Below are 27,253 nucleotides of genomic sequence, written 5' to 3' on the forward strand. Positions count from 1 at the left end.
CGTGTAGCGAATGGTTAAGCAATATCGCCAGCTTCCTCGTAAAATTTTGGACCCAGCTGTAACGTGTTTGCTCACGGCCAGTTTGTAACAGGTTTGTAACGGCAATGATATACAGACCCCATAAATAAATGCTATCAAAAGTTTAAAAGTTGCCTTGTTCCTTCTCATTTTGGGAAGGCAACTTTTATTGCTTCATTGGTCGTTTTACTGAGAATACTAAAGTGCAAAAGGAATGCAATTATTTGATGATGTTAACAAGCTAAAGTAATTGCATACAGTTGTTAGACAGATCATCTTTGTTGAATTTAGATTTAAAGATTTATATTTGCTTTAAAAATTCTGCACTATGCCCTTTTGTGAAAGAAAAAGCAATATAGTTTGAAACACTGCAAGTAACCACAATAATTATGTGCAGTTTTAATATTACCATATACAAACCTTTTTTATACAATGAAGAATACATGAATATGTACAAAATGCAGCATTGAGCAAAAAAAATCAGTAAAAAAACTTGCAAAATTTTATGTAGGTATTGAACAAAGGAAAGCATTAAAAATTGTTTGGAACCCAAAAGGGAAGTCACAGATTCAAAAGCACTATTAGTTAGTATAAATTTTGATGCCAATGTCGGTGTGTTGTCATTGAGTTTGAGGGTAAAGCATGATTAATGTCAACAAATATATCAGAGCTAAACTGACTTACATCCCAATAAAAAATTGCAGACTAACTGCTACTATATTTCTCTATGTAAAGTTTCAAACTGTAGTGGGTGATTATCACAAGATTCTCGCAAAACGTTAGTTTTTACTTTTATTCCATGACTTTTTTATAATCTGGTGGTGGCTCATTTGGGTCTTCTTCAGGCACTATGTTAGTCACTTCTATCTGTCTCATTACAACTGATGGCAGTTCTGGTCGGGCTGCTTCAAGGCCCCATCTAAAAAAATTAAAGAAGTTACCATAGCATTGTAGAAGCATCTCTAGTTGATTATCTGTCAAATAATTTACTTGAAATTAAGTGTAATGAATGAAATTAATAGTTATCTGTTTTTACAGAAAATGCTTGCCTAGTAAAATATTGTTAAAACAAAATTAAAATGGACAGATGCATTGCTTGTTCTAGTTAATACCACAAATACTTGAAATATTTGTTCTATGGTTTTATCTGCAATTGAAAAGTGTTTAGCTTTTCAAAAATGAATTTAGTATTTCAGCTCTAGTTGAAAAATTTTGTGTTGTGGAAGCTTTTACAAATTTATTTCAACATTTAACCAAGCCAAAACTTAGCCCATTGACTGCGTGATAACATGACAAGCTCTTATAAAACAGCCTATAGAAACAACCCTACCAAATGGGTTTTTGAGCAAAAAAAAACCAAATTTGATAAAATTATGGGTAACAATTTACCTTCGATTTTCTTTTGTGAAATTCTTCCAGATGATATACACAATGATAGCGATAAGGACTCCAAGAAACAGCACCCCGACCAATACTCCAACAATTATTGCTGTCAAAATTAGAAATGGTTGTAAAATTGCAAACATATCAAAACAAATTTTATCTGTATTCTTGTAACACTACGATTGTCTGGTGATTTTTTCTAAATACTATTGCACTAAAGGTAATTAAAGCATTTCATAAAAGGTGGCAATGTCCGAATCTCAAACTTTTGACATTAAGTATGAAATACTGACAGCCAACCAACAATACCAATCCATCTACCGTCTTTGTTCAAAGCATAATCTTTACTATAATAAGTGCAATGTTCCATTACTTTGGGAAATATTCACGAGAGGAAAGTTTTATATGAGTAGGTTTTCAGAGCTCCACCTACAGCTTATTTAATTAATGTACAAAAACAGCCCACTCCAAGCAATTTCGGCCTTAATTAACAATCTTAAACTTTCATTTTTCATAAACATGAGCTATCATGTATTGAATTACAAATTCAACAATGTGCGTTCACATACATTTATAACAATGCCTCTGATTAACCTGTTCAAGGACTTTTCTCAATAAAACCGTATGGCCTTTGAATGAGAAAATGAAAAAAATTCTGAACAATTTTTGGCTTACTCCTACTCATCGATAAAACTAAAGCAAACAATTTCCTAAAAAATAAACTTACCTTATGTTACTCTAATGAACTCAGGCATAACAAGCAAATATAGTTAAGGCTATAGAATTTTTAAACTAGTAACACAGATGTCTTACTTCCAAACTGAATTATTGCTAACGACAAGCTCCAAAACGCTTTTTTGATATAAGCTGTGGTGATAGAAAAACAAACAGAAGTACCTTTAAGTACTTTAAGTACCTAGTTAAGTCATATTTTGTTACTGAACAGTATTCTGACTTAAATTTTAGTTATGACTTCATTCTCTTTAATGAGAAGACTTACTTTTCAAGTTAGGTTCTCTTGAAAAATTTTAATGAGAAGACTTACTTTTCAAGTTATGTTCTCTTGAAATTTTTTTGGAGTAACTAAAATGTTTGTAGGATTTACACATATTATAAACACATTTACTTTTTTGTAAAAAAAAATTAAACGATGGTCTGAAAAAAATGTTTTTATTATCACTTTATATAAAAGACTTGTAGGGATGTGTTGAACTACTAGTTGCATAGTCTATGTTGTTAGTTTTTAGAGAGAAATTGAAGATTAATCAAAGATGTTATGACGAAGGATTTTATTTTGCTTTTAAATGGTGCGAATGCCAGAAACGGAAGAAGGAGCTAAACACAAAAAGATGTGTTTGTAATAATTAACACATAGACGTAAATAATATTTGTAACACACAAAGTGACATATACCAATGTCTATTAGCTACGGTTTTATGAAAGAATAGAATGGAGTATAGTTGCGGGCTAAACAAATACAAATGAGTGGGCACACAACTTCAAAATCTATGGTTGTATATATCAGCAGGATGTGCCAGCTAAAGAATATACAAGATGAGGAATAGGTGAGTAATAAACATTTCCGAAGTAATTTGCTGTAACTTACACTAAATACTATATATTTTTTATTCAGAACCAACTTTTCTTACATAAAAAATCACAATTTCTTAGGAATTCCAGCTTGGTATTTGCAAATTATTCCTATCTTAACATACAGTAAATGCCTGCCAGGGCAAAAGTACATTAGTTAATTGAGAACCAACATTTTACTCCAATTGATGCAAAAAATATTTCTTTGGTAGACTATAGATAATAAGAAGTATGTACATATATTTGGTCCAAAAACTAGGTAAGGTGGAAGTCCTATATTTTTAAGATGGACAAGATCAAGTTACTCACCTGTAATAGCACCTGTAGAACTTGGGCTTCTCTCAGCTAAAACATTAAACAAAAATTGAATAATAAATTATAATTAAACATAATTATAATTTATTTAAAATTAAATGAACATTAACATTAAATAATTTCAGCTAAAAATATTAAGATAAAAACTATTGCTGTATGGACTTTTAAGCTGATTCACTTCTAGCAAAACAATTTGTGTAACTTGAAGTGAGACTGAGAAATTTAGCATCAGTAATTGCAGTAAGCTTATAAAAACAACAAAAATATATGACTAAAGCAACTCGAAGGTGTTGAAATAACCATGCAACAGGAGCTCAAGGTGACCTGTTTAACAAACTTTTTACAAACACTTCTTCTAACAATAATTTAAATTTTGTAGTTCATACTGATTCCAAACATTGTTTTTAGTTTTTCTAAGTTTGATTCAAAACTTATTTTTCAAATTTACCAAGTTAAGCTGATATTAGGAGAAAAATTGTCAAAATACTCTGAACAATATTTGTGATTGTTTCTGTGCAGATACACAAACTGTAGGCAGCCTAAAGTAACTACAATCGTCTTTAAAGAAAATTGTTAATAATTTCAACTAAATCTTAATATTTATAAATTATTAACATATTTATAAAATATATTTAATTTAATTAAATCCAATAACTTGATTACAAACCAAATTTATAAGCATATATTATTGAACAAACTTTTTATAAAAATTTATTTTTTGTAAGATTTCTTATTTTTTAAATTATTCTGGAAGCGAGTCATTATTTATTAATGAATATCAGAGGCTTTTGAGGACTATATTCTAACGAAAATAGAGTTGTAAGTGTAGTTAGGCTATTTAGAGCAAAGAGATCATTGTCAACGAGGAGAGTAGACTACTTAGACCAATGATATACAGCCCCCAAGGATAGCCGATGGCTCTCATATGGGCTGGGTTTAATGATGGAGCTCTATTGGGATGAACCCGAACACGGCACCCGAACAAACAAATATACTGAATAAAGCCCCTTGTAAATTTACAAATATTATGAACTATAGTGGTTATTTTACTTATCTGGTGAATTCATTTTGTTTTCAAATAAATATAGTATCCCAATATTGTCACCATTATGATCAGTCAGTTGCCATTCGCAAGCATTCGTGATATTAATAGTCACTATCGTAAAATAGCTCAAATTCGGTTTTGTATTTATATTTTGAGTATGAAAACTACACTGCACAGCTTTGCCTGCTGTCCCATCTTATTGGCCAGGTAAAACAATGTGAAAACGATGAAAGACTTTGTCATTTTATACTAGGGGTGGCAAAATATTAATCAAAAACTAGGAAAAAAAGCCGTTGTTCGGGTAAATTATATTTAATTTTAAGCATATACTACAACCTTTACAAATTTTAAAATTACTAAAAGTAGGTAATTTGAAATGTCTTATTTTGTATGGATGTATTATTTTGGTTAGGTATCACCCCTATATTGTAGAAATTCAAGGTTTGCTATTGTGAACCGCGAGTCTACTGACTGAATGAGCTAATGAAACGATAACAGCGAGTCGTGTTTTTCAAAACCTAATAAGGCAATGCGATCGCCCCGCGAGAGTTGTGTTAGCTCCGAAACCCAGGCTAGCATAATCCTAACAGAGCTCCATCATTAAACCCCGGCCATATGACAGCCGTTGGCTATCCTTGGGGGCTGTATATCATTGCTTAGACTAAAAGTAGTAGTAGACTAAAACTATTTAGTAGACTAAAAGCACTCATCTACGGTATTTTACAAACACCTTATCAAACAAAACTAACAATTTGTAGTTGATACTGATTCAAACTTTTTTCAAATGTAGTAAGTTAAAGAGATATTTGGACAACAATTTAAAAAATAATCTGAACAATATTCTTGATTGTTTTTGAGCTGATATACAAACTTAAAGCAGTCTAAAGTAAATACAATTGTCTTTAGAGAAAATTGGTAATGTGAATGTTTCTGACCACATAATCAGGATCTTTTGTGGATTTTTTCAAGATGGTTCAATTCTCTTTTTATGAGCCAACAATTTGTTTACAAACAAAACTTAGAATCGTATATTATTGAGCAAAATTTTTAAAAGAATATATTAATTGTAAGATTTCACATTTTTAAAATTATTTTTGAAAAATATCATTTTTTTTATAGATGAGTATTAGAGGCTTTTTGGGAACTACGGCCTAAAAATGAATTTATAAGTGTAGTTAAGTTATTTAAAGCAAACAGATCATTGTCAATGAGGAGAGTAGACTACTTCAAAAAATTGAAGATTGCTTTCTAGATAACTTAGGCCTAAGTTAATCTACCAGCTAAACCTGCACAAGTATGTGTAAAATTCAGTAATGATAGTATGCAAGAGTTTTTAACTTATAGACAGTATACTTACATTGAATTGGACCCATGGAAGTAACTTCCCTTATGACATCTGCAAAAAGACAAAGTAATGTTTTATATTACACACCCAATGTTAGCCTAGCCATAAAAATCAGGCGCACAAAAATTGTCATTTAGAATCAGAAATTTTTAAATTTGCTTGTTAACTACATATAATTCTCATTCAATCTACACATGAATCTATCAAATGGTTAACTAGTTAATAGGTGAGGTTAACAGTTAACATTGCTTAACAAATGAAAAACTTACGCTTAGTGCAGTTACCATAAGCTATTTGATCATAGCTTGAGTTTGTCTTTTCCCACAGGAACTCACAAACATTATCTGTATCGCTGTATCGTATAGCCTTGCCATCATTAACGTACATGTTGTACACCATCCACCAAGAGGGATTTAAGTTTTTATTATGTTCAAAACTTGCAGAAAAGGCAACCTCTGTAAAATAAAGACATGTGATTTACTCAGTTGTTATGACCTGTACTCGTTTCAAAAACGAAATTTTGATAACACAAATCATATTGCTGTAGCAAAACAACTGTTCATTCGTAGTCAGACCATCAACCAATCAAGACAGGTGAGTAAGCCTGTTCTGATGTATTAAAAAGGTTGCGGTACAATGTGATGATGTGATTGGTTCTGAGGTGTAAAAAGATTATACTCATTGAATTGCTAATCACTTCTCATTTATAAAATAATTTAGAAAATGCGACTCAACTGTAAAAAACAGTTCTATTTTTTCATAGACACTAGCTCAAAAACAAAAGTGTGTTCATGAAATTGCTATTATATATGTTATATTGTATTTTTATGCATTACGGTAGCTTTGTCTTAATGCCAAAGGCGAGTTCTCTGTAAACACTGGTTCCCACTAGATCATTAAATCTCGATGTTGGTGCCACAAAACTTCGATGATCATTGCTGATAACAATATTCACACTACCACAAATCATCCCCGCTCACACTAGCAAATACTCCGTGACATAGTGTTCTCATTTTTCTTTTCAATTGATCTCGGAGGACCTCTTTGTTTTAGCATCCTCAAACCAAGTACTAGTTTCGTAGCAACTAGCAAAAACGAAAACAAATTTATAACGATATCAGCGACAGCGAATATCATCGTTGAAATGGTGCACATTGTACAAGCAGTCATTGATGCTCAGCAAACTATAGGGAAAGTTTGACAGTTGAAAACTTTTTGACATATCCTCTTTGCTTCATCAATGCTATCAGTTTAAGACGCACAGAGTTGACAATGAATGCTGAAAGCTCAACGCTGACAAACAGTGTAAAGCAGCATTAAGCAGCACTTATAAAGCAGTACTTATGTAAACTACTAGTTCCATAATAAACTTTTAAAAATGATTAAAATATAATTGAACAAAAAATAAATAATATGATAACATAACACATAATACAGTAAATGAACATAGCGATAACAACCTCAACGAAGGCAGAACGCAACTATACAGGGTACCTGATTGTCAAGAAAATGTGCAATCAATGTGTTTAATGAGAAACTCCAATAAAGTACAATATTGTACTAGAAGCAATTCGCCACATGAAACAGAAGAAATGTATATATCTAAAACGACCACAGGTTTTAAATCAAGCTTGGGCAGAAGATATGAAATCTATAACAATCTTACGCTTTGCTACTAATCTCTGTTTAGCAAAGTTTAAAATTTATGAACTTAAAAATAATAAATACTATTGTATTGCAGCCTGAAACCTGACACAAAAAACAACAAAGGTTCAGAACAAAGCTCAAGAATGGTGGAGTTTATAAGAATGCTGACTACTGCATCAGAGCAGTTTTTATGAAAACTTCAGCAAATTATGAATGCAATCCCACAATTTTTTTTAGAAATGTAAGGGTATTTTTAGCTTCTCTAACCATGATGGGTATTACGTACAATGCTATTAAGTACAATTAAAGAGATCAGATTTCTAATGGGTCCCTTGGAGAGTTTCAGGTGTTGGGATTAGAATACTGTCAAAAAATTTGGACTTAGCTGTACATGTTTGGTATGTGTCTGCTTTTGTTATTACTATTGTTCACTTTTGCTTTTGTTTCCAATATCTTTGTTGTGTATGACTGGCACTTGATGTTGTTTGTGAAAATATAGCATGTTTTGCTGGGACTACTGCATAATTTACTTGAGCTCTGTGCATGACCACTTTATGACTCATCATGCATTGCCTTATTGCGCAATTGATGTAAATTCCATATATCATTCAGGAGTTTTCTAGAAGTTTTGTTTCTGTTTACAAGCATTCAGTACTGCTCAGTAAAAATCAATAATATGTTAGAAGTTAGATAATTAGGTTACTAAAAATTTGGGGTGACACCCGAAATTATACTTAGTTATGTTCTAAAAATAGATCGATGTTGTTCATTGATCTGGGGACAAAAGTGCGCATAAGTGAACAACAAGTGACTTGGCTATGATTACTAGTCAATAGATAGGCTAACATATGATCTTCCATCAGCAAAAACAAAAAGACTTTATAAACATATAAATGTTTTTTAGGTTAAAATAACCAAACATACTCGAGGTACATAAAATGCTATCTTAGATTCATTTTCAGGTTTTCTAATAAATTTAATTACCATTAATTAAATACCACTTTGGCCAAACATCGTTCAAAGCTGCATGCAGACAGAAATAACAATTCTATGTTTATATGTGCACTTAGGAGTACATTGATATTTTGTGAGTACATAATTTAATTCTATAATAATTTTTTTTGCAATATTTCTCCATTTATTTTTCTAAAGAACGTATAGAAATTCTAAAATTCCTAGAAAAATGAATGTAAGAGTTTTATCACAATTATGGCAAGACCTTCTAGCAATAAATTAAAAGACATAATGTGACTAGCTGTGAAGGACTTAATTGAAAAACATAAAGTACTAGAATATTTGATAGTGACAACCACTGTTATATTTAACAAGATACACTATCTGCTTTTTAGTTACAACAAATATTGGATGAAAAATGTAAAAATTTAATTTTACCCCTGCACTTGATGATAATAAAAACAAGTTTACAAAACTTATTAAAATTTAAATGAGAACATGTGGCAACTTTAGTGCTAATTTTCTAAAAAAGCTTTAGAAATTTTCCAGTCGCTAAGAGCATGGTTATTGTTTATAATTTCTCAATCGAATATTACTAAATAATTGACAAAAATTAACACAGTTTCTGTTAAATAAAATAATTATCAGCTTTGCTTATATTTCTCTTGAACACGTGACACCATGTAGTAAATCCCACTTATAAGAAACAAAACTGCTAAAAATTATTAAAGGTTAGTTATATCGATTGTATAAAACTTCCATTATTTCAGTCTCTTGCTTTAACCTAATGCCTTTTACAAAAAAATAATTAAACACATTTGCTTGTACTATTTTATAATAGAACAAACTATTATAAAATAATGGCACATTATGTAATAGTCTATAGAAAGAAAATATATATTTAAATAACACAACATACCATATAACTACTGGAACAGCTGGGGTCCAGTAGTGAGTACACCGAATTAGGACCACTACTCAGAATGGTGGTGGTTAAAGTCACACAAGGAAAATTGGTTAAAAAACGCATTCAATCACAATTATTCCGGTACTTACCCTGGCTATCATGCCAGTATCAACACCAGATAAACACGAAATCTAGAACAACCGGCTGGCAGCAGCAACCTCACTGTAAGTGGAAAAGCTATCAGATCTATCCAATATGGTAGTAAAAAGCTATCAGATCTGGTAGCAGATCTACCAGACCTACTGAGGTGATACATCGGTAGGTCTGGTAGATCTACTTAAATCTGGTAAATCAATGTAGCATTAGATTTTTTATGTGTACATTAGATGGATACATGCGGAAAACTATTGTAAAATATTAATCATAGAATGATGCATTCAAAAAGTATTCATGTAGTTTTAAGTGCATATATAAACTTAGAATTATTATTTCTGTCTATATGCACCTTTGAGCGATGTTTGGCCAAAAATAATTATTTTATCTGAAATCTGTGAATGAATCGTAGGTAGCAATTTATGGGAATGCTATTTAAAAACTCATTAGTGGAACATGGCATGGAACAGTTTTTCGAGACAGGGAACTATCTGTACCTACAGAATTGTGAGCCAGACTATCTCTGTGAGCTTCAGATAATATACAAAGCAAATAATTTCAATCTAACTAGATGGTTGTTTTGTGGAGTTACTGAATTCTCTTAGGTTAAACACTTTCCAAACAACAAAGATTCTAATCAATTTTACTTTGGTGACAGTAATGTAGAGCATTGCTTTTACTTACGATTTCCTTCTTTACCATTCCAGTTCATAGTAATATCTCTGTAAGGATAATCTACATTCCGTCCAAGTAAGCGATATGCCTCAGATTCAGTAGGGGTTTCATAAAAGAGCATTACTGCTTCCATTTCTTCATCAACTAAAAGCAATTAGCATCAAAACTTGAATAATTAAAGTTGCCTATTGTTAAACAATAATAGTATAAACCAAAAAATAATAAAATACAACTTATTAGAACTTCTTGACAAACTATATAATATATATATATCAGTTTGCGCAACTCCATTGACAGAGTAAAATTTACATGTTAAATAAGAACATTGGATTTATGTTTACTCATAGCATACTTTAAAAGGATTATTTTTTATTATCATCGATGTGTAGTACAAACAGTAGTGCATGCAATGAAAGACATGACTGTGTAATAAAATGGAAAATTGATGCAATTGATCAACATCCTTTTCTATATCTGAGCCATTGCAGACTGTTGTTTTATATGTCAAAATATTGAAATACAAGTTTTACCATGGATATAATTAAAAATACATATTTAATAAACCTAAATGATAAAAGCAAATGTTGATAAACTCAAACCTTTTATATGTGGATATCTATTATTAATAATATGAGGTTTTCTTTAATATCATGACAACAATATCAGAAAGAATTTTTTTATCAAAAGTAAAACACTCCTTTCCATGAATCAGCAATTATGAATAACATTGAAAAAATAAAAACAAAAATACGTGTATGCATTCAGCAGCATTTTAGTAATCTACCACTCAAAGCCCATGGCAACAGCAGAACACCAAAGAATAATTATAACAAGTCAAATTATTCAATAGTTTTTCAGGTAATAAGTTTTTTTGTGTAACAAGCCAGAAATAATAAAAAAACTAAACAATGTGTACTAGAGAAATGGTGAGAGCACCAAAAGATTAAGAGATAGAATGAAATTAAGTTCAGAATAAATTTTTGTGTTTGTACTGAAGTTGTCACACAGATTTCTGTTCGAAGGTCAATGTTCACGATTAGGCAATGTAAATTTTTCTGCTTGGCTTATGAACCAACAAAATGAGCAAAAAATGTCAATATAGTCTTAGTTTCAACCCGTAGTTATTAAACAATCGCCAGCTGTTTTAAAGTGCTGAACTGTAAGCAAAGAAAGCAAAAGGGTTAATAAAATGTCTATTGAAAAGTTTAGGCCAAAAATTCAAATTCTCTAACTGTTCACTAATGGAAAAACACTAAATTTAGAAACAACCTAAAACTATTAAGAGTTCATGAATGCTCCTTTATGACCTTGGCCTGTTCCCAATAGCTATTGCTGCCATTAGTATTCCGCTTCCATACTACTATACTGTTGATAATAACAAGACAATAACAACAGCAACGATATCACAGCAAAACTATTACTGCTACTACCACTACTAATACTACTATAATTACCACTACTACTGCTACTATTACTTCTACTACGTAGCCTACTATTACTACTACTACTTTTACTACTATTATTACTACTACTATTATTACTACTATTATTACTACTACTATTACTACTATTATTACTACTACTATTATTACTACTATTATTACTACTACTATTACTACTACTATTACTACCACTACTATTACTACTGCTACTATTACTTCTGCTACGTAACCTACTATTACTACTACTACTTTTACTACTACTATTATTACTACTACTATAATTATTATTACTACTATTACTAAACGAACAATAACTACGTAAGTTGTGCCTAATGTAATGCATAGCTTTCAGTCTGATCGTGTATTATGAAAACGCAAGAAACAACAAGTGTCCCATATACAATTGTGAAAAGGCCTTCATTTGTGCAATAGAAAATATTCCAAAGAAGTAAAATTGAAAGGCAGACAAGAATACTTACAATTGACCTTTTCCATAATATCAGGTACATATTTTATAGTAGGCCTAATCATTGTTGTGTTTTGGTAGATGATCAGAGTAGAAGCCTCAGCATTTTGATATACACAAAGAAGCAGAAAAAACAGCTCATTGAAGAGAAACATTTTACTAGTTACGGCTTGCCTCTTTTGCTTTGTGAGCAGTTATGATCGTTTATTCCCCTTCCAATGTTGCTCGATCAATCATGCCGTCTGTATGAATCATCGGAAAACCGTCGCACGTAGTTCCCTTTCAATAACTAGCGCAACAACTACTCGCTTGATCGGGTTGTGAATTCAGCGACGTCTCGGCTACCTTATCATAGGATGCTTACTCAAGCGGAAATACATGACTCTTCGCAAATGATAAACATGCCATTGTTATGCAAATAAAGAGAAACTAAATCGCGTACTCCCGTGCGACAACATACGCGCCACACGCGCCACACGCGCCACACGAGTTTAAGTACATGTACCCGTTAGCAAAATAATCAGCGTATTAGTTAACTGTGATGTAATCGTGTAGCGAACGGTTAAGCAATATCGCCAGCTTCCTCGTAAAATTTTGGACCCAGCTGTAACGTGTTTGCTCACGGCCAGTTTGTAACAGGTTTGTAACGGCAATGATATACAGACCCCATAAATAAATGCTATCAAAAGTTTAAAAGTTGCCTTGTTCCTTCTCATTTTGGGAAGGCAACTTTTATTGCTTCATTGGTCGTTTTACTGAGAATACTAAAGTGCAAAATGAATGCAATTATTTGATGATGTTAACAAGCTAAAGTAATTGCATACAGTTGTTAGACAGATCATCTTTGTTGAATTTAGATTTAAAGATTTATATTTGCTTTAAAAATTCTGCACTATGCCCTTTTGTGAAAGAGAAAGCAATATAGTTTGAAACACTGCAAGTAACCACAATAATTATGTGCAGTTTTAATATTACCATATACAAACCTTTTTTATACAATGAAGAATACATGAATATGTACAAAATGCAGCATTGAGCAAAAAAAATCAGTAAAAAAACTTGCAAAATTTTATGTAGGTATTGAACAAAGGAAAGCATTAAAAATTGTTTGGAACCCAAAAGGGAAGTCACAGATTCAAAAGCACTATTAGTTAGTATAAATTTTGATGCCAATGTCGGTGTGTTGTCATTGAGTTTGAGGGTAAAGCATGATTAATGTCAACAAATATATCAGAGCTAAACTGACTTACATCCCAATAAAAAATTGCAGACTAACTGCTACTATATTTCTCTATGTAAAGTTTCAAACTGTAGTGGGTGATTATCACAAGATTCTCGCAAAACGTTAGTTTTTACTTTTATTCCATGACTTTTTTATAATCTGGTGGTGGCTCATTTGGGTCTTCTTCAGGCACTATGTTAGTCACTTCTATCTGTCTCATTACAACTGATGGCAGTTCTGGTCGGGCTGCTTCAAGGCCCCATCTAAAAAAATTAAAGAAGTTACCATAGCATTGTAGAAGCATCTCTAGTTGATTATCTGTCAAATAATTTACTTGAAATTAAGTGTAATGAATGAAATTAATAGTTATCTGTTTTTACAGAAAATGCTTGCCTAGTAAAATATTGTTAAAACAAAATTAAAATGGACAGATGCATTGCTTGTTCTAGTTAATACCACAAATACTTGAAATATTTGTTCTATGGTTTTATCTGCAATTGAAAAGTGTTTAGCTTTTCAAAAATGAATTTAGTATTTCAGCTCTAGTTGAAAAATTTTGTGTTGTGGAAGCTTTTACAAATTTATTTCAACATTTAACCAAGCCAAAACTTAGCCCATTGACTGCGTGATAACATGACAAGCTCTTATAAAACAGCCTATAGAAACAACCCTACCAAATGGGTTTTTGAGCAAAAAAAAACCAAATTTGATAAAATTATGGGTAACAATTTACCTTCGATTTTCTTTTGTGAAATTCTTCCAGATGATATACACAATGATAGCGATAAGGACTCCAAGAAACAGCACCCCGACCAATACTCCAACAATTATTGCTGTCAAAATTAGAAATGGTTGTAAAATTGCAAACATATCAAAACAAATTTTATCTGTATTCTTGTAACACTACGATTGTCTGGTGATTTTTTCTAAATACTATTGCACTAAAGGTAATTAAAGCATTTCATAAAAGGTGGCAATGTCCGAATCTCAAACTTTTGACATTAAGTATGAAATACTGACAGCCAACCAACTACACTAATCCATCTACCGTCTTTGTTCAAAGCATAATCTTTACTATAATAAGTGCAATGTTCCATTACTTTGGGAAATATTCACGAGAGGAAAGTTTTATATGAGTAGGTTTTTAGAGCTCCACCTACAGCTTATTTAATTAATGTACAAAAACAGCCCACTCCAAGCAATTTCGGCCTTAATTAACAATCTTAAACTTTCATTTTTCATAAACATGAGCTATCATGTATTGAATTACAAATTCAACAATGTGCGTTCACATACATTTATAACAATGCCTCTGATTAACCTGTTCAAGGACTTTTTTCAATAAAACCGTATGGCCTTTGAATGAGAAAATGAAAAAAATTCTGAACAATTTTTGGCTTACTCCTATTCATCGATAAAACTAAAGCAAACAATTTCCTAAAAAATAAACTTACCTTATGTTACTCTAATGAACCCAGGCATAACAAGCAAATATAGTTAAGGCTATAAAATTTTTAAACCAGTAACACAGATGTCTTACTTCCAAACTGAATTATTGCTAACGACAAACTCCAAAACGCTTTTTTGATATAAGCTGTGGTGATAGAAAAACAAACAGAAGTACCTTTAAGTACTTTAAGTACCTAGTTAAGTCTTATTTTGTTACTGAACAGTATTCAGAACTTAAATTTTAGTTATGACTTCATTCTCTTTAATGAGAAGACTTACTTTTCAAGTTAGGTTCTCTTGAAAAATGTTTTGGAGTAACTAAAATGTTTGTAGGATTTACACATATTATAAACACATTTACTTTTTTGTAAAAAAAAATTAAACGATGGTCGGAAAAAAATGTTTTTATTATCACTTTATATAAAAGACTTGTAGGGATGTGTTGAACTACTAGTTGCATAACCTATGTTGTTAGTTTTTAGAGAGAAATTGAAGATTAATCAAAGATATTATGTTGAAGGATTTTATTTTTGCTTCTAAATGGCACGAATGCCAGAAACGGAAGAAGGAGCTAAACACAAAAAGATGTGTTTGTAATAATTAACACATAGACATAAATAATATCTGTAACACGCAAAGTGACATATACCAATGTCTATTAGCTACGGTTTTATGAAAGAATAGAATGGAGTATATTTGCGGGCTAAACAAATACAAATGAGTGGGCACACAACTTCAAAATCTATGGTTGTATATATCAGCAGGATGTGCCAGCTAAAGAATATACAAGATGAGGAATAGGTGAGTAATAAACATTTCCGAAGTAATTTGCTGTAACATACACTAAATACTATATATTTTTTATTCAGAACCAACTTTTCTTACATAAAAAATCACAATTTCTTAGGAATTCCAGCTTGGTATTTGCAAATTATTCCTATCTTAACATAAATGCCTGCCAGGGCAAAAGTACAATAGTTAATTGAGAACCAACATTTTACTCCAATTGATGCAAAAATATTTCTTTGGTAGACTATAGATAATAAGAAGTATGTAAATATATTTGGTCCAAAAACTAGGTAAGATGGAAGTCCTATATTTTTAAGATGGACAAGATCAAGTTACTCACCTGTAATAGCACCTGTAGAACTTGGGCTTCTCTCAGCTAAAACATTAAAAAAAAGTTGAATCATAAATTATAATTAAACATAATTATAATCTATTTAAAATTAAATGAACATTAACATTAAATAATTTCAGCTAAAAAATATTAAGATAAAAACTATTGCTCTATGGACTTTTAAGCTGATTCACTTCTAGCAAAACAATTTGTGTAACATGAAGTGAGACTGAGCAATTTAGCATCAGTAATTGCAGTATGCTTATAAAAACAACAAAAATATATGACTAAAGCAACTCGAAGGTGTTGAAATAACCATGCAACAAGAGCTCAAGGGGACCTGTTTCACAAACTTTTTACAAACACCTCTTCTAACAATAATTTAAATTTTGTAGTTCATACTGATTCCAAACGTTGTTTTTAGTTTTTTCTAAGTTTGATTCTAAACTTATTTTCTGAATTTACCAAGTTAAGCTGATATTTGGAGAAAAATTTTCAAAATACTCTGAGCAATATTTGCGGTTGTTTCTGTGCAGATATACAAACTGTAGTCTAAAGTAAATACAATTGTCTTTAGAGAAAATTGTTAATAATTTCAACTAAATCTTAATATTTATAAATTATTAACATATTTATAAAATATATTTAATTTAATTAAATCCAATAACTTGATTACAAACCAAATTTATAAGGATATATTATTGAACAAACTTTTTATAAAAATTTATTTTTTGTAAGATTTCTTATTTTTTAAATTATTTGGGAAGCAAGTCATTATTTATTAATGAATATCAGAGGCTTTTGAGGACTATATTCTAACGAAAATAGAGTTGTAAGTGTAGTTAGGTTATTTAGAGCAAAGAGATCATTGTCAATGAGGAGAGTAGACTACTTAGACCAATGATATACAGCCCCCAAGGATAGCCGACGGCTCTCATATGGGCGAGGTTTAATGATGGAGCTCTATTGGGATGAACCCGAACACGGCACCCGAACAAACAAATATACTGAATAAAGCCCCTTGTAAATTTACAAATATTATGAACTATAGTGGTTATTTTACTTATCTGGTGAATTCACTTTGTTGTCAAATAAATATAGCATCCCAATATTGTCACCATTATGATCAGTCAGTTGCCATTCGCAAGCATTCGTGATATTAATAGTCACTATCGTAAAATAGCTCAAATTCGGTTTTGTATTTAGATTTTGAGTATGAAAACTACACTGCACAGCTTTGCCTGCTGTCCCATCTTATTAGCCAGGTAAAACAATGTGACAACAATGAAAGACTTTGTCATTTTATATCAGGAGTGGCAAAATATTAATCAAAAACTAGGGAAAAAAGCCGTTGTTCGGGTAAATTATATTTAACTTTAAGCATATACTACAACCTTTACAAATTTTAAAATTACTAAAAGTAGGTAATTTGAAATGTCTGATTTTGTATAGATGTATGATTTTGGTTAGGTATCACCCCTATATTGTAGAAATTCAAGGTTTGCTATTGTGAACCGCGGGTCTACTGACTGAATGAGCTAATGAAACGATAACAGCGAGTCGTGTTTTTCAAAACCTAACAAGGCAATGCGATCACCCCGCGGGAGTTGTGTTAGCTCCGAAATCCAGGCTAGCATAATCCTAACAGAGCTCCATCATTAAACCCCGGCCATATGACAGCCGTCGGCTATCCTTGGGGGCTGTATATCATTGCTTAGACTAAAAGTAGTTAGTAGACTAAAAGCACTCATCTACGGTATTTTACAAACACCTTATCAAACAAAGCTAACATTTTGTAGTTGATACTGATTCAAAACTTTTTTCGAATGTAGTAAGTTAAAGAGATATTTGGACAACAATTTAAAAAAGAATCTGAACAATATTCTTGATTGTTTTTGAGCTGATATACAAACTTAAAGCAGTCTAAAGTAAATACAATTGTCTTTAGAGAAAATTGGTAATGTGAATGTTTCTGACCAGATAATCAGGATCTTTTGTGAATTTTTTCAAGATGGTTCAATTCTCTTTTTATGAGCCAACAATTTGTTTACAAACAAAACTTAGAATCGTATATTATTGAGCAAAATTTTTAAAAGAATATATTAATTGTAAGATTTCACATTTTTAAAATTATTTTTGAAAAATGTCATTTCTTTATAGATGAGTATTAGAGGCTTTTTGGGAATTACGGCCTAAAAAACGAAGTTATAAGTGTAGCTAAGTTATTTAAAGCAAACAGATCATTGTCAATGAGGGGAGTAGACTACTTCAAAAAATTGAAGATTGCTTTCTAGATAACTTAAGCCTAAGTTAATCTACCAGCTAAACCTGCACAAGTATGTGTAAAATTCAGTAATGATAGTATGCAAGAGTTTTTAACTTATAGACAGTATACTTACATTGAATTGGACCCATGGAAGTAACTTCCCTTATGACATCTGCAAAAAGACAAAGTAATGTTTTATATTACACACCCAATGTTAGCTTAGCCATAAAAATCAAGTGCACAAAAAATTGTCATTTAGAATCAGAAAATTTTAAATTTGCTTGTTAACTATAATCCTCATTCAATCTACACAAGAATCTATCAAATAGTTAACTAGTTAACAGGTGAGGTTAACAGTTAAAATTGTTTAACAAATGAAAAACTTACGTTTAGTGCAGTTACCATAAGCTACTTGATCATAGCTTGAGTTTGTCTTTTCCCACAGGAACTCACAAACATTATCTGTATCGCCGTATCGTATAGCCTTGCCATCATTCACGTATATGTTGTACACCATCCACCAAGAGGGAGTTAAGTATTTATTATGTTCAAAACTTGCAGAAAAGGCAACTTCTGTAAAATAAATACCTGTGATTTACTCAGCTTTATGACCTGTACTTGTTTGAAAAACAAAATCTTGATAACACAAATCATATTGCTGTAGCAAACTAACTGTTCATTCGTAGTCAGACCATCAACCAATCAAGACAGGTAAGTATGCTTTTCTGATGTGTTAAAAAGGTTGCGGTACAATGTGTTTATGTGATTGGTTCTGAGGTGTAAAAAAGTTATACTCATTGAATTGCTCAATTGTTCTTATTTGTGAAATAATTTAGAAAATGCGAATCAACTGTCAAAAATAGTTCTATTGTTTGTAGGTGCTAGCAAAAAACAAAAGTGTGTTCATGAAATTGCTATTATATATGTTATATTGTATTTTTGTGCATTACGGTAGCTTTGTCTTAATGCCATAGGCGAGTTCTCTTTAAAGACTGGTTCCCACTATATCACCGTATCTCGACACAGATGCCACGATATTTCGATAATCATTGCTGATAACAATGTTCACATTATCACCAACCCATCCCGCTTGCATCAGTGACATAGTGTTCTCATTTCTCTTGTTAATTTATTTTGAAAGACCTCTTTGTTTTGGGATCCTCAAACCAAAACCTAGTATCATAGCAACTAGCATAAACAAAAACAAATTTATAACGATATTAGCGACAGCAAATTCTCATCATTGAAATGGTGCACGTTGACCAAGTTGTCATTGATGCTCAGCAAACTACAGGGAAAGTTTGAAAGCTGCAAACCTTTTCTGATATATACACGTTGCTTCACCAATGCCATCAGTTTCCAGGCGCATAGTTAACAGTGAATGCTGACAGCACGACGCTAACAACGGTGATATAATCACTATGTTTCCATGATGCGCAGTGCTTTGGAGTTGCGCTATCTCCGAATCATGGAAACGGCGTCTTCGCACTGAAATCACTGCGCACTGATCAGTGCGAAGCTAGTGCAAATTCGCAGCAAGGAAACAGCGACTGCGCAGTGGCTGTGCATAGCTCTCATGCCAACGAGACGGATTCTTCGAGGGCCATAAACTAGTACAAAGGTTGTCCTGCTAATCTTGTTTTTTTTACTATTCTTCCGATCTTCTTTCACCTGAATTTAATTATTGTCTGCATTCACGAGGATGATGAGGTTATTACTTTCCTGGACTTTGTTATCGATGCCAACACTTTTCGAAAAATAGGTGGCAAGTCCTAAATTAACGTTTAAATAATATATTACTTAAAAATACTTATTAAAAATATAATACTATGTAAAAAGTGTGTTAAGGTTTGTAAAACCTTGTGAATGTGTATTGTAAATAAAAGTATAATGATGACAGAATCCTAAAAAGAGCGTTTATGACGTTCGCGGTATCCGTGATCGATTCTATTTCTCCATCAGGCGATTCGATTTATACAATTTCTCTTCTCTGGCTAATTTGTGGCATTTGCTGAAAACCACTGCGCAGCATGGAAACGTACAATCCCCTCGACTTCGGAGGGGGCTGCTTCGCAGTACTGCGCACCATGGAAACATAGTGAATGTGGAGCAGCTCTAAAACACACTTATATGAACCACTAATACCAACAAACCACTTTTAAAATGATTAAAAGGTTGTTGAACAAAAATAAATAATATTATGACATTGAATGCAACAGGGGAAATTAATATTGCAAAGACAACTACAAAGAATGCTTGACACAACACTACATGGTACTTAATAGTCAAGAAACAGTGCAGTCAAAGTTTTTAATAAGAAATCACACAAAAGTACAACATTCTACTAGAAGAAATAAGACACATGAAACAAAAGCAGTGTATATATCTAGAATAACCACAGGTTCTACATGAGCTTGGGCAAAAGCAATCAAATCTATAACAATCTTAAATATTGCTACTAATTTCCATTTAGAGAAATTTAAAATTTATGTGTTAAGCTTTGTAAACACTATTGTACTTTGGGTTGAGACCTGACACAAGAAGCAACAAAAGTTCAGAACAAATTTCAAGGATGGTGGAGTTTATCAAGGATATGGTGGATGTTATACTGCTTCAGACCACAGTTATTAAGAGAACTTCAGTAAAGTATGGATGCATTCACACAATTTTTACAAGTGTGAGGGTACTTTTAGTTTCTCTATCCATGAGGGATATGCTATTGAGCGCATTTTAAGAGAGTAGATTTTAAACGCATACTCTAACAAATTATAGGTGTTGTTGTGATTGTAATGCTGTCACAAACACAGGGCTCACTGAACTGGTTTGATATATAGACATTTGTCTGGTTTTATTATTATCCCCCTTTGCTTTTTGTTTCCAATAATTTTATTGTGTGTTGCTAGGACTTGGTGTTGTTAGTGGACATATAGCATGGTTTGCTGCGACTGCCACATAGTTTTCATATGTTTTGCGCATGACCACCTCATGACTCATCATGCATTTCCTTATTGCGCAATAGATGTAGAATGGGAACGTTCATGAAGGAATGTTCTAGAAGTTTTGTTTTTGTTTACAAGCATGCAGTACAGCTCAGTAAGAATCAATAATATGTTAGAAGTTATTCAATCAGGTTACAAAAAGTTTGCGGGGACATTACCCGTGAATATACTTAGTTACGTTCTAACAATTAGTGCTGCACAATAAAACGATATAATTTGATGTGACGATATATTTTAGTGGATGATTTTATATTGGGTCAGTTTTCAAATCGATATGAATATCAAAGCCGATATTTTATCGAAATATTGGCTTAATTTATTTTGCAAAACTGGAGTTGTCCATTTTCTTTAAAGTAAAGAGAGGACAACTCCTGTTTTTGACAAATGTTAAATAATATCCTCTCATATCGTTCATGTTAAAGCCTAACACTATATACTGAAAGAAGACAACTCCAATGTTCGATATTTTTCAATACTCGATATATTTAGAGACCAAATAATCGAATGTACATGCAAAGATATCGTGCAGCACTACTAAGAATAGATTGACGTTGTTTAGTGACCTGGTGACTAATACTAATTATTGAACCACAAGTAACTTGGCTATTATTACTAGTCGATAGATAAACTCACACATGACCATCAGCACAAATTTCCATCAGTACAAACAAAAACTTTCTAGAGATTTAAATGTTTTTCATGTTATAACAACCAAACACATTCGGAGTACATAGAATGCTATATTCGATTCATTTTCAGGTTTTTAATAAATTAATTACCATTTTGGTCAAACATCGCTCAAAACTGTGTGTAAACAGAAACAACAATTTTAAGTTTATATGTGCACTTAAGAAGACATTGATACTTTTTGGAGTATATAATTCTATGTTAAATATTTTTCACAATATTTTTATGCATGTATATGTGTTCAATGATATGTGTGCAATGATGTGCTCAAAAAGTATTCGTGTATTTCTAAGCTCATATATAAGCTTAAAATTGTTATTTATGTCTGACACACAACTTTGGGCAATGTTTGGCCAACATTATAATTACTTCATCGGAAAACTGATGAATGAAATCGCAAATGAATTCCTAGGTAACATTTTTATAAGCAATCTATTTAAATACTTGTTAGTCGCAATATCAATCTAAAAGGCATAGAACCATTTTTTGAGACAGGAAACTATCTGTACCTAACGTTATTGTAAATCAGACTATCTCTGTGAGCTTCAGATAATATACAAAGCAAATAATTTCAATTTAGCGCGATGGTTTTTGTGGAGTTACTGAATTCTCTTAGGTTGAACACTTTCCAAACAACAAGGCTTCTAATCAGTTTTACTTTGGTGACAGTAATGTAGAGCATTGCTTTTACGCACCATTTCCTTCTTTTCCATTCCAGTTCATAGTAACATCTCTGTAAGGATAGCTTACATTCCGTCCAAGTAAGCGATATGCCTCAGATTCAGTAGGGGTTTCATAAAAGAGCATTATTGCTTCAATTTCTTTATCAACTAAAAGCAATTAACATCAAAACTTGAATAATTAAAGGTGCCGTATATAAAACAAAAAGAATAATAACCAAAAAGTAATAAGATGCATCGCAGTAGAACTTATTGATAAGCTATATAATAATTTATCAGTTTGTGCAACTCCATTGACAGGAAAATTTTCATGTTGAATAAGAGTATTGGATTTATGTTTACTCATAGCATAATTTTAAAATAAATATTTTTGATCATCATTAATGTTTACCAACAGTAGTGCATGTAGTGACAGACATGACTGGTAATAAAATGGAAAATTGATGTAATTGGTCAACATCAATTTCTATATCTGAGCCTTTGCAGAGTGCTGTTTAATTTATAAAAAATATTAAAAAATGCAAGTTTTACCAAATATGTAATTAAAAATGCATATTTTTAAGCCTAAATGATAGAAGCAAACATTACAAATTCAAACCTTTTATTAGTAAAGATCTATTTATTATTATTAGAAAATTTACTTTAATATCATGACAACAAAGTAAGAAAGATTTTAGTATTTTTATTTGAAGTAAAACAAAATTCTTCGTGAATCATCCATTGTGACGAATATTGAGAAAATAAAAACAAAAATGCATGCATGCAATCAGCAGCACTTTAGTGATATACCACTCAAAGCGCAGGGCAGCAACAGAAAACTAAAATATAATTACAACAAGTTGAATTATGAAATAATTTTTCAGGTAACATGTTTGTAAAGTCTTTTGCGTATTAAAGCAGTTATATAAAAATACTAAATGAGGCATATCGGAGGCATAGTGAGAGTTTCAAAAAATTGAGAGATAAAATGAAACCAAGTTCAGAATAAATTTTAGTGTTAGAACCTAAGTTGTAACATCGACTATTGTTCAAAGGTCAAAGTATATGATTCGGCATTAGAAATTTTTCATCTTGGCTTATGAACCAGCAGAATGAGCAAAGAATGTCTAAAGGATGTCTAAATGTATAGGTTAAAAGTTCAAATTCGGTAACTTTGTGCTTATGAAAGAATACTTAAGGGACAACAACCTAAAACTATTTAGAGTTCGTAAATGCTTCCTTATGATATTGGGCTGCTCCCAATAGCTATTGTTGAAATTGGTATTCCTCTCTCAATATTCCTACTATTGATACTAGCAGAAAGCAACAACAACAATGGGATTATAGCAAAACTACTACTGCAGCTGTCACTACTACTACTACCTTTCCTTCCGTACTACTACTGTTACTTTTGCTACCACTACTTCTACCACCACTACTACTAAAACAAAAGTTACTACTTGTGTTACCGCTATTACGGCTACAACTATGGTCATTATTGTTACTTTTGGTACTATCATTACTACTACTGCTACTACTACTAGCACTACTACTGCCACCACTACTACTACTACTACTACTACTACTACTACTACTACTACTACTACTACTACTACTGCTACTACTACTACTACTACTCCTACTCCTACTACTACTACTACTACTACTACTACTACTACTACTACTACTACTACTCCTACTACTACTACTACTCCTACTACTACTACTACTACTACTACTACTATTACTACTACTACTACTACTACTACTACTACTACTACTACTACTACTACTCCTACTCCTACTCCTACTACTACTACTACTACTACTACTACTACTACTACAACTACTACTACTCCTACTACTACTACTACTCCTACTACTACTATTACTACTACTACTACTACTACTACTACTACTACTACTACTCCTACTCCTACTACTACTACTACTACTACTACTACTACTACTACTACTACTACTACTACTACTACTACTGCTACTACTGCAAAGTCTACTGCTTGTAGTCCTATAACTACTATTAACCGACTAATTGTTCTAAACACTTTGAACTATTTTCTGTACCCATCAAAAGGTCAATAAATCGTTGGTTAATTACCTTATTATAAATATACTTTTAGTAGCTAATGACTATTCAAAAATGTGTTGTAATTAAAATTGCTTGCTGTAAGATAGATAAAACCAAAGGTCTACAATCAAGTTGCCTCTAATGAAAAAGGCCAAAAATTGAGTGTATCGGATATGCAGCGAACATATAGAATAATGCATAAAACCGATTACTGGTATAATGGCTGCCTTACATACGATGTGAACTTGTGAGTCTTTAAGCAGATACAATAGTGTGCTACTTTCTAGTGCTATTTTTTTGACCATCAAGAAATAGCTTGTGTTACACGTTATCAATAGAGTAGTGATTTTAAAAGTATGGAAGGCTTAAATAGAAATACGAAATTTATGAAGTATATGAATGCGTGAAATTCTAGCCTTTTCAAATACTGCAACTGATGAAAATGTTGCATTTTGTGATGAATGATTCAAAGTAGGTGCTTCGGTATTACAGATATTTTGTGTAGATATATTTTGAATTGATACCCCAAGCTTCTACATTAATTAAATTTAAGTAATGTTATTACATTGATGTACAATAAACAAGTTTACTATTAATTGATGTATTAGTTTCTTTAATGTTCACAAATTTGCTGTATGCAAAAGACAAGCTGCAGATCACAGCAGGATCAAAATGAGGGATAATACACATAATACAGATTTTGTTGCAAAAAAAAGCTCAGAGCAACCAGCTCAACTCAACCTATTTAAAACGAACACTAACTGCTTTACGTTGTGCTTAATAAAATGCACAGCGTCAAGCCTGATCGTGTATTATGGAAAAGCAAGAAGCCACATATGTCACATGTACAATTGTAAAAAGGCCTTTATTTGAGCAATGTAGAATATTCAACAGAAGTAGAATAGAAAAGCGGACAAGAATACTTACAATTGACCTTTTCCATAACATCCGGTACATATTTTATAGTAAACATTGTAGAGTTTTGGTAGATCAGCAGAGTAGAAGCCTCAGCATTTTGATATACACAAAGAAGCAGAAAGAACAGCTCCTTGAAGAGAAACATTTTACTAGTTATGACTTGTCTCTTTTGCGATGTGAGCGGTTATGATTGTTTATTCCCCTTCCAATGTTGCTCAATGTTCTATGACTCATCAGAAAACAGTTGCCGTTCCAATTCAACAAATTTAGCACGATAACTACTCGCTTGATTGTGTTGTAAATTTAGTGACCTCTCAGCAACCTTATCATATGATGCTTATTCAAGCGGAAATACATGACTCTTAGCAAATGATAAACAAGTCATGGCAGTCATTATAATGCGAATGAAGAGCAACTGAAACGCATAATACCCCGTGCGTCACCTAACTTGCCACAGGAGTTTACATTCCCGGAAGCAAAAAGAATCAGCGTATTAGTTAACTGTGATATAATCATATAGCTTATGGTTAGGCAATGTTGCCAGCTTCCTCGTAACACTTTGGCCCAGACCTGTCAACCTGGTGCTATGCAAATGAGGGAGAAACTAGGGTCTTAAGCCTCGCGCCAGCGGCCAAGTTGTTAAATGGGGACCAGGCAGGTTACCATAGGAGTTCAGCTCTAAAATTATGCTTAACTCACATCCCAACTACCCTTAGTGCTTGATGCAATGAGGGCAGGGCTGTATCTACCTGTTTGAAAATGGTACTGCGAGGAGAGTCCGAGAGGGGTGCCGAGCTCCCTCTCGGTAGGGAAGGGGGTCCTCCCCTGGGAAATTTTATAGTATAACTAGTCAAAATGGTGCAAATCTAGCACACTTGGCTCCCGATGGGGCCTATGTTCTAACAGCAAATTTGACATTATAAATCAGTTTTCTAAATATAAAACTGTTTCTTAAGATTGTCTTTAACAACACTTATTAAAAATATAATGTCAATGAAAGCTGCTAAAGGGGTTGGCCAGAGCTAGCGTGAGGTAGAATTATCACCAGGTACAATGCTGAATGGTGTAGGAGACGAGTAGTCTTCTATGAAATGGTCTTCAAACCAAAGCATAGCAAATCTACATGCCAATATAACTCAAAGAAACTGTCATAAACATGTTTCAAATAATAAAAATATGTTCAGTAACTCTGTTCTTGACTTTCCAGACTTCATAGGCAGCTCTAAGAATCAATATGATCCTATCGAGATTGAATGACAGCTTTAGTCTGACTACGGCTGACAGCCTAAAAAGTGCATTTTCATTCGAGCATAACGATTCAAATTGGCAAAATTAAAAGTTAATATGAACTTTGAAACATTAAAAATAATGTTTTAATTTGATTTATGCAGTTTTTCTTTTCACTGTCTTACCCTTTCTGAATCTGCATATTTACTTCTTAAGTTGAAAAAATTGATCGCGAACGATAAAATTTAAAGTGACCGCGATGATTTTCGGTTTAGTTAGATGTCAAAAAAGGTGTAGTATTTTAGTTATAACTTTTGCCATAGACATCATTGACGCATATTTGTACGTTTGTTTGATTAGCCAAATTTTTTTTCTAACTAATCACAAATACTCTTCTGTAATTTAAAAATAACGATACAAGGAATAGATAAAATTCAGAGGCAAGTTAACTCACGATGGGTGCCTAGCAACGTTATAAATACGGGAGTTAACTCCGTCGTTTGCGAATGAGTTGAGCTCTCGCGGGCCACATAAAATGATGTGGTGGGCCACATGTGGCCCGCTAGCCCGTGACGTGATTGACACATGTGTTCTAGAGCACAAAACATAAATCCGGGAGTTTAACGGGAGGTTTTATTTTTGCGGGAGGGTAATCTCAATTCCGGGAGGGTCCCGCA

The 27,253-nt window shown here is 32.3% G+C and overlaps 2 protein-coding genes across 2 annotated transcripts; both read right to left on the reverse strand.

Moving 5' to 3' along the window:
• Positions 1 to 217: 217 nt before the first annotated feature.
• LOC137396389 (uncharacterized) lies at positions 218 to 12,265 on the reverse strand. The gene is made up of 7 exons (XM_068082645.1): positions 11,954 to 12,265; positions 10,042 to 10,176; positions 5,966 to 6,151; positions 5,709 to 5,747; positions 3,301 to 3,336; positions 1,408 to 1,507; positions 218 to 937 (listed from the first exon to the last, which is right to left on the reverse strand). The coding sequence occupies exons 1-7, from the start codon at positions 12,093 to 12,095 to the stop codon at positions 811 to 813; spliced, it is 765 nt and encodes a 254-aa protein (XP_067938746.1). The 5' UTR covers positions 12,096 to 12,265; the 3' UTR covers positions 218 to 810.
• A 527-nt stretch (positions 12,266 to 12,792) lies between these two features.
• Positions 12,793 to 25,543, reverse strand: LOC137396390 (uncharacterized). Its single transcript, XM_068082646.1, has 7 exons — positions 25,359 to 25,543; positions 22,379 to 22,513; positions 18,385 to 18,570; positions 18,131 to 18,169; positions 15,741 to 15,776; positions 13,896 to 13,995; positions 12,793 to 13,425 (listed from the first exon to the last, which is right to left on the reverse strand). Exons 1-7 carry the CDS (start codon positions 25,492 to 25,494, stop codon positions 13,299 to 13,301), a joined length of 759 nt encoding a protein of 252 aa, XP_067938747.1. The 5' UTR covers positions 25,495 to 25,543; the 3' UTR covers positions 12,793 to 13,298.
• Positions 25,544 to 27,253: the final 1,710 nt, after the last annotated feature.

This window comes from Watersipora subatra, chromosome 5 (assembly GCF_963576615.1).
Source record: "Watersipora subatra chromosome 5, tzWatSuba1.1, whole genome shotgun sequence".
NCBI lineage: Eukaryota > Metazoa > Bryozoa > Gymnolaemata > Cheilostomatida > Watersiporidae > Watersipora > Watersipora subatra.